General features: G+C 40.3%; 1 protein-coding gene across 4 annotated transcripts in view; it reads left to right on the top strand.

Moving 5' to 3' along the window:
* LOC126482293 (CDAN1-interacting nuclease 1) overlaps positions 1-19,719 on the top strand; it is a 169,149-nt gene that overhangs the window by 41,197 nt on the left and 108,233 nt on the right. For 3 of the 4 annotated variants that reach the window (XM_050106296.1, XM_050106295.1, XM_050106297.1), the window contains exons 3-4: positions 39-175; positions 15,822-15,938. In XM_050106296.1, coding sequence (XP_049962253.1) covers positions 39-175; positions 15,822-15,938 — 254 coding nt within the window. The remainder of the gene's footprint in view (positions 1-38; positions 176-15,821; positions 15,939-19,719) is intronic. The other variant, XM_050106298.1, reaches the window with a different exon arrangement.

Here is a 19,719-nt window from a genome sequence, read left to right as displayed (position 1 = left end):
AGCAGAAAGATAATTTAAAAGACAATTTTATTATGCAGGTACCAGAAAGAAGCAGATTCTGGAGAGAAGCCAGGAATTCTCCTCCGCCTTGCTGACAGTATTGATCTATCTCCAGCATTACTTGCACGTATAATTTTAGAACAGCATCAAGAACAAGGGTCAGATGAAGAAGAAGGTATGATTAACAAAAATATCTTAAAATGTTTTGATATAACAACAAAAATAATCAATTTTTGACAATATAATGTTATTGAATAGATAAAAAAATGTACTCACAAAAATCAAGCAACAGCAGGAGAACACATATAAAAAAGATTTTACATATGCAAGCTTTCAGAACCAGTGGCTCCTCCTTCTGGCAGAAGAGTTGAAGGGGAAGGAAGAGGGGTGTAGGAAAAGGACTGGAGAGGTGTAGGAAAAGGGGTAGAGTTCAGAAAAGTCACCCAGAACCCTGTGTCAGGGGAGACTTACCAGACAGAAAGTCTTTCCTTCTCATCCTGTCCGGTAAGTCTCTCCTGATCCAGGGTTCTGGGTGACTTCTCCAATCTTGACCCCTTTTCCTAAACCTCTCTAGTCCTTTTCCTTCACCCCTCTTCCTTCCCCTTCAACCCTTCTGCCAGAAGAAGGATCCAATGACTCCAAAAACTTGCATATGTAAAGCCTTTTTTTTTTTTTATATGTGTTCTCTGCTCCGCTTGGTGACTAGATATTTTTAAAAAGTTTTGACTTTTTTAATTAACATTATACTGTTTGTTGGAGGTACTGTGTTCTGTTTTATTGTAAATGAAAACAGTTTATACTCTTTTCAATACAATGGACCTACAGCTTCTACAAACAGGAGAAGGACAGAATATTTTTGAAGCAGTGGGGGCCAGACAACAGTTTTTTTATGATTATTTCCCTAAAAAAGTAACGCGACTTAAAATCTAAACATATATTTGATTAATTCCATTTGTTGGTACTTTTGTGGCCTGCACATTAATTTTACGCCTTATGATCCTGGAAAGATCTGATGGAATGAAAATAATTTAGGAGTAAAGGTAACCAAGGTTGCCACAAGTCCTGGAAATCAGTGAATGTCAGGGAAATATCAGGGAAATTTGAAAGAAACTCTGGAAAAATCTCAGTTTTTGTCTCAGTAGATGAAATGGTTTGTTTACTGAGATGTCATGCATTGTCAGTACTTCCCTGCTTCCTCATTCTTACTACTTCTCCCCTTCCTACCATTCCCCTCAACTTGCAGTCAGTGGTGCCACCACTTCTTTCCATAGCCTAGCAGCTGCCGACGAGAGGCAAGGAGGTGTGAGGAGTGATTTGTTTGGATCTTAGTCTTTTCTATGTGCCCGTCTGCAGCTCCGCGATCATCTTCACGGTGTGTTGCTACCTATCCTCATCAGTATTGATTCTCAGAGTATTTGTGCAAGTTACCTGTTGTTTGGATTGATCATTGTGGTCTCGTTTTATCAGCATGAATAGCTGGCCACACAAGTGAACTTCCACAACAGGCCAAAATCGTAGGCTATTTATACGGTTATTTCTAACGGATCAGGCCTGCTGATCTGAAGCCCATCATTTCCCACTAATGTGCAGGCCCTGCCTGTCAGATCTAGTTGCATCAATGAGCCCATAGGGCGGGTGTGTTTGTGTGTGGCATAATGTGACGGATTTTCATCATGGACCCAGGACTGTGGTGCTCCTCGGCGGGCCAGAGAGCCACAGGTGATGGATTTCAGGAACTGTCTTATAGCAAGTACATTGTACAGTGTGGAATTTTATATATATTGTAGTAAACTGTGGCACTTTGAAAGTAGTCCGTATATTACATAGTATGGACAATAAGAAGAAGAAAATTGTGGCAATCACTGGCTGTTTGTAAGTTATGTAAAAATATATTTTTCAAAAGAAAAATCACACAATGCCCATAAAATGAAATGATCGTGTGGCATTGATGGCCGGGATGCCCCATCCAGGGAAGTTGGGCCAACGGGTTGCAGGTCTTCATTCAGGTGACGCCACATTGGCCAACTTGCATGTTGGTGATCATGAAATGATGATGAGGACAAAACACCACGCAATCCACAAATGGAGAAAATCTCCAACCTGGCCAGCAATCGAATCCGGGCCTGCTTCATGGTAGGCAAACACGTTACCACTAAGCTAAACTGGTGGACACACAATACCACTAAAATAATAGACATAACACAGTGTGTAATAACTGACAATGATCGTCGTAGATTCAACATTTTATTGGCGGTCACCTATAGTGATGGTTTACACAACTCTTCCCTGCCTTATGTTCTTCTTCCAAGAGGCCTACTTTTCTCTGAGGCTACTTCTGAAATCTTGTGACTCCAAGGAAATGTGTATTTTTGTCACCAAATGTGTTTCGTTTTATTGAAATAAAATAACATCATTGGTCTTGGCGAAACATATGTACCATTTGTATTGCTTTCTCCATCTGAATACAGTTCATTACAAAAGATGTTGATGTTAGTACTTAAGATTTTTGCTCATACATTTAGAAATACAGAAGTCCCTACATTTTTTTGGTCAACTTATGTCTTTACTCACCCTTGAGATCTCAAAATTTGCCAGGGAGAAATGCTAAAACTTGTCCGGAAATCGGGGAAATATCAGGGAATTTCACTTGGTGAAACTTATGGCAACCCTGGTAACATCTCTCCAAATAGGAAAGGTGTTGATATGTCAACAGGCACATAAACAAGACTGAAAACTTCACCAGCATTTGGATGAATCCTTTTTTGAGCTAGTGTGTGCTTCCTTCCTGCCCTCTCCCCCCCCCCCCCCCTCCCCCCCTCTCCCCCGTGCCCTCCTCACACAAGTATGGTAGATTGCAGTTTTGGAGCTCGACTGGGGTGGAAAGTTGTGTCAGGTGGAGGGATTGAGGGGAGAAAGGAGGTGGAGAGTGGGAGGGGAGGCCAAGGAAGCATGTTAAAATCAATTATTATTCACATCTGTCTTGAGCTTACTGCAATTTAATTAAAGATAAGTAATTCTTTTTAATGCCTGTAAGGTACAATCATGACAGATTGTTTTATGGGGAACAACTATGGATAGGCTATTCACATTATAGATAATGTGGTGAGTCAAAGATTGCAACTTTCTCAATCAAAAGCAGACAGCTCGTAGTTAAAGTGTCTGAGGCAAAGCCGCCTCAAGAGCTGCACTAAAATATTTCTCAATAATAGGTTACAAAAATAAGTTATCATGGAGGTTTACGAATATTTCCACACATATTTAAATATTGACAGGACAGTCACCATTTTTGAAACTATTGATATTAAAAGATGTTTCTTTAACAGGCAGTAGCTAGTCGTCAAAGCTGTGCCCTGAAATGCCAGTTAACTCCATGTGCAGTGGTTTGGGGGCGTGGCTTCTACAGAGTACAACTCTTTGGTATTTTTTTTAAAGAAATTTCCACAGTTGGACCATTAATTGTTCATTTATTTTACATGATTTTATTTTGGCTTAATAGCCATTCTCAAGTGCGTGTTGCAATGTTAAAAGTCTGTCTGACCTGTCTGTGACATATCTTTGTCGAAAAAACATAGTTTTGTTCTTAAGAGAACAGTTGTCATATTACAGGATATGAGTATGTATTGAAGATACATAATATGGCTGAAATCGCACGCAGTGAAAACCCATTAAGACAGTATGGTTTATGTAATAACTAATATATTCCTGTGCCCTGCATTCGTCAGTTTCATCATTGAACAGAACTGACAAATGCAGGCCACAGAAATATATTAGCTGTTAAATATGCCATACTATGTTAATGGTTTTTCACTATGCACAGTGTCAGCCATATTATATATGTTTGATATGTACTCATATCCTGTAATATGACGTTGGTATATAAGACCAGAAATATGTTTTTTCAACATATTTTACCATTTCTTTTTGTCAACATCCGCATGATTTTCACGTGCATACAACAGAGGGAATCAATGGAGCTTCTGATGCTTGACTATAGAATTCCTGTCTCTGTGTATCACTATTACGCTTTTTCTGTTTGCTTTTGTTGATATCCTAGAGGATTTTCTCTGTTGTACAAAAACTTTTATATTTCAGAGTCTTAATTTCCAGTGTCAGTCCAACACTTTTGATGTACCAATAAAAATATCTTTGTATTTTCTAGCAATATTATGAAAAGGAAAGTTGCTACTCACCATATAGTGGAGATGCTGAATTGCAGATAAGCACAACAAACGGACTGTCACAAATAAAGCTTTTGGCCATTAAGGCCTCCGTCAATAATAGATGTCACACACACACACACACACACACACACACACACACACTCACACTCACTCACTCACTCACGCAAATGCAACTCACACTCTCGACTGCGGTCTCAGGCTGCTGAAACCACACTGCAGTAGCAACTTTCCTTTTCATAATATTGTTACATTACATCCTGGATTTGCTATTGTTTGTATTTTCTAGCTTTCATTCTAACTTGAACTCATCATTTGTTTGGTCCATAACCGCGTAAAACAATGTTGACTTGTGGATCCTCCTGCATGCAAACACCTTCTGTTTATTTAATTCCCCAAAGTAGCTCCAGTGAAATACCGCTATCATCAGTGAAATACCGCTATCATCCATGGGTTTCTTTATTAAAAAATGTGAAACATTAGCATTGTTACAATACACTATGAAAAATTTCAGATATCTTTGTCGATAATTTTTAGTACCTTTTTACTTTAAAGTCATTGCATAATATCTATGTTTGTAGCTGTTTTTTCAGCATACAGCATGTCTTCTGTATAGGTATGCGCAGTTGTCATTAACAGATATTAAAATATGAACTTAAAAAATGTTGGTTTTATTACAAATGGACTTTGTGGTTGTATTGTGATACAGTTTTGGTTTGCAAAGGTTGTAACATATTCTGTTATGCACTCACATTAATTTATTGCATTTAGTTGCTCTGTAGAACACAGATAAAGCATTTAGGACAAACAACATGAAAAAGTCTACGATCAGACAATAGGACTCTCTGCCTCCCCCACTTCTTTCTCCCTGCCCCCCCCCCCCCCCCCCCCCAATCTTGCCCCTCGCGTGCACACACACACACACACACACACACACACACACACACACACACACACAGTGAGATGAGATGGTGCAATATTATGTTTCTTATGTGTTTTTTGGAGCGTCTTAAGTCAACCAACCAATGTGAGAACACAGAATACATTTGAACCTTTGCTCGCCAAAACTGTGTGACAATACAACCACGAAGTCCCTTTTTAATAACAAAAGCATTTTTATATCTGTTTTCACCACTGAAATTACGGTCCACATTGTGCAGTGTTGAGTCATGTTATGTTGCATATGCGTGTGTTTATTTACATCTTGGTTATAAAAACATTTTACACACCAGCTGCCAGGGCTATGTTTTATTCTCTGTGAATCTGCCTATTATGAGACAGGTTCACTATTGTTTTCAGTGTATATATTACTGTACTTGGTTGGTTACAAGATAAATGTGACATGCTTTCTCAAGGGAAAATTCTATGTATGTAAAACTTCTCTAAGGCTGTTAACTCCCAGTAAGTTTCTGTCCTGTGTTGTTGTTGTTGTGGTCTTCAGTCCTGAGACTGGTTTGATGCAGCTCTCCATGCTACTCTATCCTGTGCAAGCTTCTTCGCCTCCCAGTACTTACTGCAACCTACATCCTTCTGAATCTGCTTAGTGTATTCATCTCTTGGTCTCCCTCTACGATTTTTACCCTCCACGTTGCCCTCCAATGCTAAATTTGTGATCCCTTGATGCCTCAAAACATGTCCTACCAACCGGTCCCTTCTTTTTGTCAAGTTGTGCCACAAACTCCTCTTCTCCCGAATTCTATTCAATACCTCCTCATTAGTTATGTGATCTACCCATCTAATCTTCAGTATTCTTCTGTAGCATCACATTTCGAAGCTTCTATTCTCTTCTTGTCCAAACTATTTATCGTCCATGTTTCACTTCCATACATGGCTACACTCCATACAAATACTTTCAGAAACGACTTCCTGACACTTAAATCTATACTCGATGTTAACAAATTTCTCTTCTTCAGAAACGCTTTCCTTGCCATTGCCAGTCTACATTTTATATCCTCTCTACTTCGACCATTATCAGTTATTTTGCTCCCTAAATAGCAAAACTCCATTACTACTTTAAGTGTCTCATTTCCTAATCTAATTCCCTCAGCATCACCCGATTTAATTTGACTAGATTCCATCATCCTCATTTTGCTTTTGTTGATGTTCATCTTATATCCTCCTTTCAAGACACTGTCCATTCCATTCAACTGCTCTTCCAAGTCCCTTGCTGTCTCTGACAGAATTACAATGTCATCGGCGAACCTCAAAGTTTTTATTTCTTCTCCATGAATTTTAATACCTACTCCGAATTTTTCTTTTGTTTCCTTTACTGCTTGCTCAATATATAGATTGAATAACATCGGGGAGAGGCTACAACCCTGTCTCACTCCCTTCCCAACCACTGCTTCCCTTTCATGCCCCTCGACTCTTATAACTGCCATCTGGTTTCTGTACAAATTGTAAATAGCCTTACGCTCCCTGTATTTTACCCCTGTCGCCTTCAGAATTTGAAAGAGAGTATTCCAATTAACATTGTCAAAAGCTTTCTCTAAGTCTACAAATGCTAGAAAAGTAGGTTTGCCTTTCCTTAATCTTTCTTCTAAGATGAGTCGTAAGGTTAGTATTGCCTCACGTGTTCCAACATTTCTACGGAATCCAAACTGATCTTCCCCGAGGTCGGCTTCTACCAGTTTTTCCATTCGTCTGTAAAGAATTCGTGTTAGTATTTTGCAGCTGTGACTTATTAAACTGATAGTTCGGTAATTTTCACATCTGTCAACATCTGCTTTCTTTGGGATTGGAATTATTATATTCTTCTTGAAGTCTGAGGGTATTTCACCTGTCTCATACATCTTGGTCACCAGATGGTAGAGTTTTGTCATGACTGGCTCTCCCAAGGCCATCAGTAGTTCTAATGGAATGTTGTCTACTCCCGGGGCCTTGTTTCGACTCAGGTCTTTCAGTGCTCTGTCAAACTCTTCACGCAGTATCTTATCTCCCATTTCGTCTTCATCTACATCCTCTTCCATTTCCATAATATTGTCCTCAAGTACATCGCCCTTGTATAAACCCTCTATATACTCCTTCCACCTTTCCGCCTTTGCTTAGAACTGGGTTTCCACCTGAGCTCTTGATATTCATACAAGTGGTTCTCTTCTCTCCAAAGGTCTCTTTAATTTTCCTGTAGGCGGTATCTATCTTACCCCTAGTGAGATAAGCCTCTACATCCTTACATTTATCCTCTAGCCATCCCTGCTTAGCCATTTTGCACTTCCTGTCGATCTCATTTGTGAGACGTTTGTATTCCTTTTTGCCTGCTTCATTTACTGCATTTTTATATTTTCTCCTTTCATCAATTAAATTCAATATTTCTTCTGTTACCCAAGGATTTCTACTAGCCCTCGCCTTTTTACCTACTTGATCCTCTGCTGCCTTCACTACTTCATCCCTCAAAGCTACCCATTCTTCTTCTACTGTATTTCTTTCCCCCATTCCTGCTATTTGTTCCCTTACGCTCTCCCTGAAACTCTGTACAACCTCTGGTTTAGTCAGTTTATCCAGGTCCCATCTCCTTAAATTCCCACCTTTTTGCAATTTCTTCAGTTTTAATCTAAAGTTCATAACCAGTAGATTGTGGTCGGAGTCCACATCTGCCCCTGAAAATGTCTTACAATTTAAAACCTGATTCCTAAATCTCTGTCTTACCATTATATAATCTATCTGATACCTTTTAGTATATCCAGGATTCTTCCATGTATACAACCTTCTTTTATGATTCTTGAACCAAATATTAGCTATGATTAAGTTATGCTCTGTGCAAAATTCTACCAGACGGCTTCCTCTTTCATTTCTTCCCCCCAATCCATATTCCCCTACTATGTTTCCTTCTCCCCCTTTTCCTACTGACGAATTCCAGTCACCCATGACTATTAAATTTTCGTCTCCCTTCACTACCTGAATAATTTCTTTTATCTCATCATACATTTCATCAATTTTTTCATCATCTGCAGAGCTAGTTGGCATATAAACTTGTACTACTGTAGTAGGCGTGGGCTTTGTGTCTATCTTGGCCACAATAATGCGTTCACTATGCTGTTTTTAGTAGCTTACCCGCACTCCTATTTTTTTATTCATTATTAAACCTACTCCTGCATTACCCCTCTTTGATTTTGTATTTATAACCCTGTATTCACCTGACCAAAAGTCTTGTTCCTCCTGCCACCGAACTTCACTAATTCCCACTATATCTAACTTTAACCTATCCATTTCCCTTTTTAAATTTTCTAACCTACCTGCGCAATTAAGGGATCTGACATTCCACGCTCCTATCCGTAGAACCCAAGTTTTCTTTCTCCTGATAATGACGTCCTCTTGAGTAGTCCCCGCCTGGAGATCCGAATGGGGGACTATTTTACCTCCGGAATATTTTACCCAAGAGGACGCCATCATCATTTAATCATACAGTAAAGCTGCATGCCGTTGTGAAAAATGACGACTGTAGTTTCCCCTTGCTTTCATCCGTTCGCAGTACCAGCACAGCAAGGCCGTTTTGGTTAATGTTACAAGGCCAGATCAGTTAATCATCCAGACTGTTGCCCCTGCAACTACTGAAAAGGCTGCTGCCCCTCTTCAGGAACCACACATTTGTCTGGCCTCTCAACAGATACCCCTCCGTTGTAGTTGCACCTACGGTACGGCCATCTGTATCGCTGAGGCACGCAAGCCTCCCCACCAACGGCAAGGTCCATGGTTCATTGGTGGGCCGTCCTGTGTAAGCAGTAAGTATTTGTTCATTCCTGTCAAGAGCATATATTTCGTATGCCAGTCAGGCTAAATCTCAACACCCACATCATAGATGGTTGGTTGGTTGGTTGTGTTGGGGAAGGAGACCAGACAGCGAGGTCATCGGTCTCATCGGATTAGGGAAGGACAGGGAAGGAAGTCGGCCGTGCCCTTTGAAAGGAACCATCTCGGCATTTGCCTGGAGCGATTTAGGGAAATCACGGAAAACCTAAATCAGGATGGCCGGACGCGGGATTGAACCGTCGTCCTCCCGAATGCGAGTCCAGTGTCTAACCACTGCGCCACCTCGCTCGGTCATAGATGGTTGGCCGGCAGACTCTGCAGACGACCTGACAGACAGTGACCACAGCATGATTTAGTCTGCACTACAGCACAGGGAGAACTAAAGCTACTAGTCAATCAAGCTGTCTACCATGACTGATACAACAGATGTGATGGAAGTGTCAGTTTCCAGACTTTCTGCGCATTTACTGCCTTTCTGGCCACACAACTCTATGCTGTGATTTGAAGTGGAGGCCAGTTTTTATTATATAGGGATCACAATGGATTTTTCAAAGTTTGCAGTAGTGGTGAGTCAACTAGACCATCTGTACACTGCAGAGATGGAAGTTGTGGTAACCACACCAACTACAACAAACTCCTACATGAAACTGAAGATAGAATTGATTCATACAGTCTCTGCATCTCAAGGAGAGTGCATCGGGCAAGTCTCAAGAAGTCGTTGCAGTATCTAAGGCACTTGAGGAGCAAGGTCGACACCGACACATTATCTGACAACTTGCTATGTGCATTACAGAGTAGTCGCCTACAATGGTAGGTAAAGGCAATTATAGCCTTGCAAACTGAGATGCCCTTGGATGCAGTGGTTTACTTGCCTGAGAAGATTTTGGATGCAACGACACATGCTCCAATAAGTGCAGTGACACTGTCATGTAAGCAGCACATCTCCAACAATGGTAACGCGCGCAAACTATGACAGTCTTTCAGCCAAGGTTGATGTGCTCACCAAACAGATCAGTGTATTTAACACCATCTTGAAGGAAGGTATTATTTGTCCATCAGTAGCCCACAGTCATCTCCTTTACACCTTGTGGTCCGAGGACTGGGTGTTTGTGTTGTCCTCATCATTCCATCATCATTCATGAAAGTGGCTAGTTTGGACTGTGTACAGATTGGGAATGTGTACGGGCACTGATGACCATGCAGTTGAGCACCCCGCAAGCCAAATATCATAATCATTTACACCTTGTGGCAAAGAAAGTGTGGCATATGGCGTCCATGTGGAGACTATTGTGCACTCAAAACCCCAACAGAACCAGATCAGTATCCAGTGCCTTTGTTACGAGATTATAATTACACTTTATGTGAGGCAACCCTATTCGGTGTACTTGATTGTGCTAAGGTGTTTACTCATATCCCAGTGGTAGAAAAAGATATCTGCTGATTCAAGGCTTTCTGCTTTGGAATGGTAGGTTCGCAGTTGTATAATATTCTGGAAATTTGACAAATTTTTACTTTGGTTGTCTCAGTTCCGTCAATGTACGTTTTATTGCTGCAGTCGTTACCTGTTTTGTGTTGACTCGCCCATTCTCAAACCACACTCCTAAAATTACGAAGCCCATATTATACAGAAAATATTTACATACAGTATGCATGTCCATATTCCAAGTACTTACACTGAGGTGACAAAAGTCATGGGATACCTCCTAATATCATGTCGGACCTCCTTTTGTCTGTTGTAGTGCAGCAGCTCTATGTGGCAAGGACTCAAGTCCCTGGAAGTATTGAGCCATTTTGCCTCTACAGCCATACATAATTGCTAAGGTGCTGCCGGTGCAGGATGTTAGGTGGAAACTGATTCCTCGATTATGTCCCATAAATATTCAGTGGGTGACCATATTGTTTTCTCAAATTGTCCAGAATGTTCTTCAAACCGATCGTGAATGATTGTGGCCCAATGACATGGCACATTGTCATCTATAAAAATTCCATTATTGTTTGGAAACAAGAAGTCCATGATCTGCTGAAAGTGATGTCCAAGTAGCCAAACAACCATTTCCAGTCAATGATCTGTTCAGCTGGACCAGAGGGCCCAGTCCATTCCATGTAAACACAGGCCACATCATTATGGAGCCACCATCAGCTTGCGCTGTTCCTTGTTGACAACATAGGTCCACAGTCTCGTGGGGTCTGCATCACACTTGAACCCTACCATTAGCTCTTACCAACTGAAATTGGGATCCCTCTGATAAGGCCAGTTTTCCACGCAACAGGGGTCCAGCCAATATGGTTGTGAGCCCAGAAGGTGCACTGCATGGAATGTTGTGCTGTTAGCAAAGGCACTCGCGTTGGTCATCTGCTACCACAACCCTTTAACACCAAAATTCACCGGACTGTTCTAACAGATACAATTTTCATACATCCCATTGTTGCTTGTCTGTAATAACAATGTATAAAAAAGGATAGATTTGGTGCTCACCATAGATGTTGAGTCACAGACAAAAATCCTTAGGCCCATCCCAGAGCCTGTTTCCTGAGTCCATCTCTCTCCTCACCCTTGCCACTCCTCACAGTCCTACCTTCTATGTGCTTCCTAAAGTCCATAAACCCAACCACCCAGGATGCCCCATTTTGGCTAGTAATTGTGCTCCCACCAAGAGAATCTCTGCTGTCATAAGCAAGCACTTTCCAGCCTTTTATCCACAACCTACCCTCCTGTATAAAAGATTTGAAGCTTTTCCTCCACTGACTCTCCATAGTTCTTGTTTCCTTACCACACAGTAACTGTTCCTTTACCTTACAATGCCCTGCTTGTCACTATTGATGCCACTTCCCTTTACACTAACATTCTTAATGCATATGGCCTTTCCGCTATTGAATACTACCTTTCCCAATGTCCCATGGCCTCAAAGCCCACAACTTCCTTCCCGGTCATCATGACTAACTATATCCTCACCCACAATTATATCACCTTTGAAGGCATATCCTACAAAACAAATGCATGGTATAGCATTGGGCACCCACTTGGCACTGTCCTATGCCAGCCTATTCATGGGCCATGTGGAGAAATCCTTCCTAACCACCCAGAATCCCAAATCTCTCAACTGGTTCAGATTCATTGATGACATCTTCGTGTTCTGGATTGAGAGTGAGGACACGCTCTCCACACTCCTCCAGAACCTCAACACATTCTCCCTCATTCGCTTCACCTGGTCCTCTTCAGCCCAACAAAACACCTTTCTCAATGTCAACCTCCACCTCAAAGATGGCTACATCAGTATCTCCGCCCATATCAAACCTTACAGCCAGCAACAATACCTCCACTTCTACAGCTGTCACCTATTCCATACCAAGAAGCCCCTTCCATACATCCTAGTCACCTGTGGCCATCACATCTGTAGTGACAAGCTGACAAACAGTGTCTCTCCAAATATACCAAGGGTCTCACTAACCGGAATTACTCTCCCAACCTTGTACAAAAACAGATATCCCGAGCCTTATCTCGCCTGTCAACCACCACATCCCAATGTCCCACTCTTCGTCTATAAAGGAGCATTTCCCTCTTGATTCAGTGTCACCCCGACTGGACCAGTTGATCACATTCTCCGTCAGGGTTTCTACTACCTGTTGTCATGCTCTGAAATGAGGACTTTCCTACCCTGTATCCTCCCCACCCCTCCTAGAGTGGTATTCTGCTGCCCGCCGAACATACACAGTATCCTCATCCATCCCCCTGCCCCCTGCCCCCTGCCCCCTGCCCCCAGCCCCCAGCCCCCAGCCCCCAGCCCCCAGCCCCCTGCCCCCTGCCCCCTGCCCCCTGCCCCCTGCCCCCAACCCCCAACCCATTGCCTCATGGCCCATATCCCTGTAATAGACCTGTCCCATACATCCTCCCACCATCACCACCACCACCACCACCACCACCACTACCTAAAAAAATGAAGCCAATAACTGGCATGCATAAATTCAAAACTGCAGTGAGTGACTACTTGCTACAGAATTGATACTATAGTGTTGATGAATTTTTATCTACAATGTAAATATGTGACAAATTTAAATAGTTTATACAATTGAGGCCAAAATAAGAAATGTGTACATGTAGATTTATCTGTGTATTATATGTGGTCTATTATATATATGTGTGTGTATGTATAATCAAGGCCGAAAGTATGAAATGTGTGCATGTAAAATTTATTTGTGTATTTGTGAAATGTTATTCCCATATGTTAGGGTTATATTGCTATATACTGAAAACCATACAACAGTTTTTCTTCTAAACTTTATTGCAAATTATTTGACTTTTCCTATATCATTATGTACCCTAGTACAGTGTATGATTCACAGGACCAATAAATATACAATACAATACAATATTGGCTACTGCATTGTCTTTGGTGAAAGGTAATGCCTAAAATTTGGTATTCTCAGCACACTCTTGACACTGTGGATATTGGTATATTAAATTTCATAATGATTTCCTAAATGAAATGTCCTTTGCGTTAGCTCCAACTACCCTTCCATGTTCAACGTCTTTTAATTTCCATCGTATGGCCATAATCACATTGGAAACCTTTTCACATGACTCACTTGAATACAAATTACAATTCTACCAAGACAGTGCCCTTTTACACCTTGTGTATGTGACACTACCAACATCTGTATTTGTGCATATTGCTATCCCATGACTTTTGCCACCTCAGTGTATATTATTACGGACTTGATTTGTTTTTAACTATAACTACTTATGCAGCATTATGGCAAAAGGCACGAACTGTTCCATACATGAAAGTCAAACTGTGAGCAACCAATAGGCTCAGTAATTGATGCCCTGCATGTCTACTGTTTCATCCGAATGACGCAATCAAACTGACAAATATAAAATTTACTGGTCAGTAAGGCAGCTTGGTAGGTGTCGCCCTCATACATAAGCACATGTGCATATGTATATGACTGTCTGTTAGTTTGCTATGGTGCTGGTGCCCCCACTGTCATTTATTGGTAAAATTTTTATTACGTAGGAAATATCAGTTGTACATTACAAGAAATATTTACAACTTTTTTTTTATAAAAAAGATAGCCTAGCATCTAAATTAAACATACAAAACCAGGAGGCAATGAGAAGTGAGCCCTGCCATATACAACCCTGTATTGACATAACAATGTAAAATATTAACAATCCATCTCATGAAATAATATCACAGTACCAAAATTGTTGCATTCCATACAGGAAATCAATATGAAAATCTAAAATTTGCGGCGAAAGGCAAAGGTCTCAAGTTCGGGTCTCGGTCCGGCACACAGTTTTAATCTGCAGGAAGTTTCATATCAGCGCACACTCTGCTGTAGAGTGAAAATTTCATTCTAGATCTAAAATTTCCTTTTTTATTAAGTGTTATTCACATACTGTTTGAAGAAATAAAGTAAAATAAGGTGAAAGACGTGCCAATTTTATCTAATATTTTAACCTATGATTTTATGCATGTAAGATCAATGCGCATGTAGGGCTTTGGCTTTGAATGTGGCCTTCGCACCATGAATAATAATTGTGTTGGGTGGTGCTGGATGTTGTTTACTCCTTGTGTAACTGGAGGTTGGTTACCAAAGGTTGCATGAATAATATAAATAAAAAGATGCAAATTTTTTATGTCTTTCGTCTTTTTTATTTTATTTCTTTGGACAGTATGTAAAAAAAAAAAAAATAAGAAAAGGGCATTCCTACTTAGACATAAGTCTTGTCTTTTCGTCACTGCAGAGCAGCACAAAGAGATCTTAATAGAAGTCTTCAAGCGATTAGAGCAGTATGGCATCGTTCTGAACAGTGCTAAGTGCATGTTTGGTCACTCACAAATTGACTTCCTGGGACACCAGATTTCATCTACAGGCTCGCTACCTTTACCTGAAAAAGTGGAAGCCATTTTACAAATCACTCAACAAAATTCTGCTAGAGAATTACATTGCTTCCTAGGCATTCTCAAATTCTACCATTGAAATCTGGCACACTCGGCCGAGCTACAAGAACCGTTGATTGTGGTACTCACTAGTCTGAAAATCAATGGCAGCTCCCTGATTTAGTGGAAAGACACTATGAGCTCTGCCTTTGAAGTGGCTAAACAGAGCATAATGGATACAGCATTTATGCACACCCTGAACTGGATGCACCCACACATTGGTTGTAGACTCAAGCCAAATAGCTATTGGTGCAGCATTACAACAGTTTCATGATGGAGCATGGCAACCACTGGCCTTTTATTCACACAAGTGGTCTCCATCACGGCAATAATGGAGCACTTATGAAAGAGAACTTTTCACTGCCTATGAGAGCATCAAGTACTTTTGCCACAACTGGAAGCTAGAGAGTTTACTATTTTCACAGATCATAAACCGCCCACTAATCATTCCTGCAAAACAATAACAATTGCTTGCCTTGCTGGCACAACCACCTGCTCAACTATACATCATCAACCTTGGAATAGCGATTAGTTGATACTCCTGGTGCAGGTGTCAAACTGTACTTTGACCTCTTATCTGGAAACCCTTAGCCATTCGTGCTTACTACGTTCCACAGATGAGACTTTGACAGCTTGCCTAACTTGGGTCATCCTGATGTTAGACCAACATTCTGCCATGTCTCACAGTAATTTGTTTGGCTTGAAATTCAGGAGAGAATGGACTTGTACGTATGTAAAGTGCAAATGAAGCAAAGTTTCCCACCAAGTGCATGCACCAGTAGGGGACTTTCCTGGCATAACCACTAGTTTTGCAAATATGCACATCGATGTCATAGGTCCACTCTGATCATAATATGATTGATCATTTTATTCACTGGTGGAAACAATGCCAGTTGATAACATCTCTGCAGTAACCTTAGCCTCTGTCTTCATTTTGAGCTGGATTTTTCAGTTTGTTTCCCCACTATACATCACAACAGACTGCAGCTGCCAGTTCAAATCAGAATTGTTTGCTCAGCTCAACAGATACTGTGGAACTGTTCACCACAAGACCACAAGCTGCCATCAGGTGGGTATTGATATGATAGAATGCTTTCACTGTTCTCTAAAGACAGAACTCATATGTCATGAAACAAATTGGACCACAGCTCTACCAATGGTTTTACTGGGTCTAAGAAGTACTTACAAGCCAAACTTAGACTCCTGTCAACAGAACTAGCTTACAGTGAAGTGCCGCTGCTTCTGGGAGAGTTTGTACACATACAGTTCTTCCAGCTTACTGACCACAACTATTGTGATTTTGTTTGTCAATTGAGGGAATATATTTCACAGATTTGCCCCCTCCAATTTTTGTGGCATGGCACACTTGCTGGCTATGTACATTGTGACTGGGAATGTTGTATAGACATATTACGGACAAAGTCTGAAATCCAGCTCTTGGGATAATTAAACTACTGGGAAGTCGTCATGGTGTCATCGCCGCTGAACATACATCGATAAGCAAATCAAATGTCTGTACGCCTTCACCACAGGTGGTGCATGTGTAAGAATATCTCTTTGCTGCTGACCAGTGTCTGTGACTTGCAGGCGGATACCACCATTGGTGGTGCGTATAAGGCTGTGCTTGGCACCTTGTCATCAGTCTTGTGACTCACTCTGAGGATGGCTGGACAATACAGGGCTGAAATATCAGTGTAAGAAATTTTATTTGCACAGCTGCATGCCCGAAATATAATGGACTATTCATTATGTCGGGAAAAGTTGAAAATGCACAAGAGAATTTCTGTTTATCTGTCCTGCCATCAGATTAAGTGTAGATGCAACACACTGCTGATAAGATGACAAGTTGTATTGGAACTCATTCACATCCTCATCTAGACTAGGTGCTGCATGAACGAACTCCACATCTTCCGGTTCCTCAAATGCCTCAACGTCATCTTCACCACATTATCGTTAAAAGAAATGGAAAGTTGATATTTGTAAAAGTATAACAGAATCATTATGTATGAAGAAAAAGAAAACAAAAATTGTTTAAATTAAGTGGTATGTGAAAACTTTGATCAAATTGCTACAAGTACCTGTTACACAAGACACCACATTGTTATGAATATTAAATAACAATGTATGCTCTCAATAGCAACAGCCAGAAAATTGTATGTATGGGTTCCCACAAGTCTCTTTAAAAGAAGTGTAACAGATTTTCTATGTGGTGTCTCTCCATCAAACCAATCAAAACAAAGGTCTTCCACATCTCTATTATTGCACCTTACTTTCATTCGTACAGCAACAGCCACTCTACACATCATTATCCTGTTTGGTGCCCAATCCTTTATTAAATTTATGAATGACTCTTGTTCTACCACTGTAAAGGGCTGAACAGAACGGCAAACAAAATCTAAAACTAGTTTATTGACAGTACTTTTGATTGTAGCGTTATTTGTGAAGGACGGTATAGCTTGTGTTCTTTGCACCTTTACCTTCAGTTAGAAAATCAAATTTCCTTTTCTTCCCTCATTGTAAGAATTGTTACCTATCAGGTGAATTGTTACAGTTTCGATAACTTTGTTGGACGAATCCTGTGCAAAATGGAACCAAAAATTGTGTGATTGGTCATAAAATGATTACATTTTATCATTTATTATATTTGTATTGAAGTAAATAATAATCAGTATATTAATCATTTAGTAACATTTTATAGTAGCACTGTTTCCTTAGGTTAGCAATGTATTTCTTGGAAAATTGTGGCGTCTCTTGGCAGGAGAATGTGCATGTGTTATAATTTGTAACTTTAATATTACGTAATATATTTGCAAATTGTAATTGCTTATCTGTACATGCTTCCTTTAACTATGTGCCATACTCCAGGGAGACTTAAAAATTTATTTTCCATACAAAGTTTACATTTTACAGTCATATTTTCTTTGCTTTCTGCACCATTTCACTAAAAGTAATTTCTTAAATAAGGAAACAGAAATACTCAAACCTCATTCTCATGAATATATAGATGACATATATTTCATCGCCTGCATGATATGTGTGAGAAAGAATGACTTATGACTGTTACAAAGTAATGATTCCAATATTGTAATGATTACTATTTTATTTGAATAAGCAGGTAAGAAGTTCAACTAACACTTTGTAAAAGTAACGATTACAAGAAAAAATTTCATGAAAAGTAATCATTACATATAACTCAGTTAATTTTACTAAATGATTTCAGGAAAACACTACATTAGTCATACCTGTAGGTAACTGATGACCAAATGAAAATGGAAGATTAACACTAATTAAAAGTTTACTTACTTAATCCACATGTGAGTTCATTTATTTAAGATGTCTCACAGTCTGCAGTGAGATGACTAGAAACAAATTAATTGTATGTACCACTAACTTGTCTTACAATATGAAAGTAATAGGTAAAGTATGTAAAATAAGAGAAAGGCAGCCACTCAGATGTAGTGAACCATTGCGTGGTGCACAGAAACACATAACAGAAAACAGTAGTTAGATATTCCATCTCTGTCAGAAATCTGTGCATTGCTGCATGAAACTATTTGTGAATAACACAGTTGTGATGTAGTTTTGAAATAATCTTGCCTATAATATGCCCCTAAGACCCAGTGATGTAATAAACATCATGAACTACCAGTTTAACATAAGTGCCATACCTATAACAAGCATGACCTGCCTACTATTGCGAATCAATTGCAGTATGGTACAGAGGTAAGCTTCCATACCAAGGGTATACATGATAGGATAAAGGTTGGAAGGCATTCGGAGCAATAGGAGTTTCCCCAGAGGTTGTGGAAATGTCACACTAGCATATGTAAATGACAGCTTAACTGTCTATAAGGATTCTGATTTACTCAGCTTCTGTGCCATTCTACCCTCAGGGCGGGGCTTAAGAGTTTCACGGGACCTAGTTGCATAGGGTAGCGATGCCTCTGTGTTTTCTCAGCGTCTGAGTTATATTCTCAGTACCTCATAAGTTGCAGTTCATCATAATCCTTCCTTCGTACTTCCTATTTGGAGACATATTTCCTTTGTGTACCGAGTTCCTTGGTGTGAGATCTTTTCAGCTTGCAGCTCCAACTCCAGAGTACTACAAGTTGGAAGAGCCCACTCTACTTCTGGAAACTTAACATCAAGCTCCCTCATTCCTGATCTGCTAACAGGAAATCACGGACGTAACGTAAAAACTTTTGGTGACAGATGTGGAGTGGGCATTAATTATTCACTCTTGGCTTCATTTGGCATAGGGTTGTTGCAAGTTAATTACAAGACCACAGGGCTGTGGAATAGGTACAGACCATAGTATTTCTGAGAAAACTTGGCCCGAAGTTTAGACAAACTGACGGCTTAGATGAGGCGGAGAAAGGAAGTCTAGATGAGACAGACATTGGGAGGCAAGGCGAGCAGCAGAAGAAGAATGAACAGACTAGGGGTCTGCCAACAGAGCGACCTTGACCACATGACGACCTTGTTGACCATGGGTGTGAGAGCAAGAAGATCGGACAGTTGGACTGAGGCCGTGAGGTATGGTGCACCACAGAAGGAGGAGGACTGAGTCAGCAGCACACGGCCATGAGTTATGAAGCACTGCAGTAGAAGGTGAGAAAGAGGTTCTTCAGAAAAATGCTACCTGACGAGCAGGAGGTATATCTTAGTCAGAAAATGCACAGCAAAGAATGAAAGAGACATAAATAGTTTGATTTATCCTGTATTATACGACTGGACAAATATATTACAATTATGAATGTGTTTACACACATATTCAATAAAAATGTACTACATATGAGTGCCATTGTTGTAAATAAACACTCCTAATGTTCCCACTGTTTCTACTCAGT

The sequence above is a fragment of the Schistocerca serialis genome, chromosome 5, assembly GCF_023864345.2.
Source record: "Schistocerca serialis cubense isolate TAMUIC-IGC-003099 chromosome 5, iqSchSeri2.2, whole genome shotgun sequence".
NCBI classification, from domain to species: Eukaryota; Metazoa; Arthropoda; class Insecta; order Orthoptera; family Acrididae; genus Schistocerca; species Schistocerca serialis.
The sequence above is the reverse complement of the archived record's forward strand: the minus strand, read 5'-3'. Positions and strand labels throughout refer to the sequence as shown.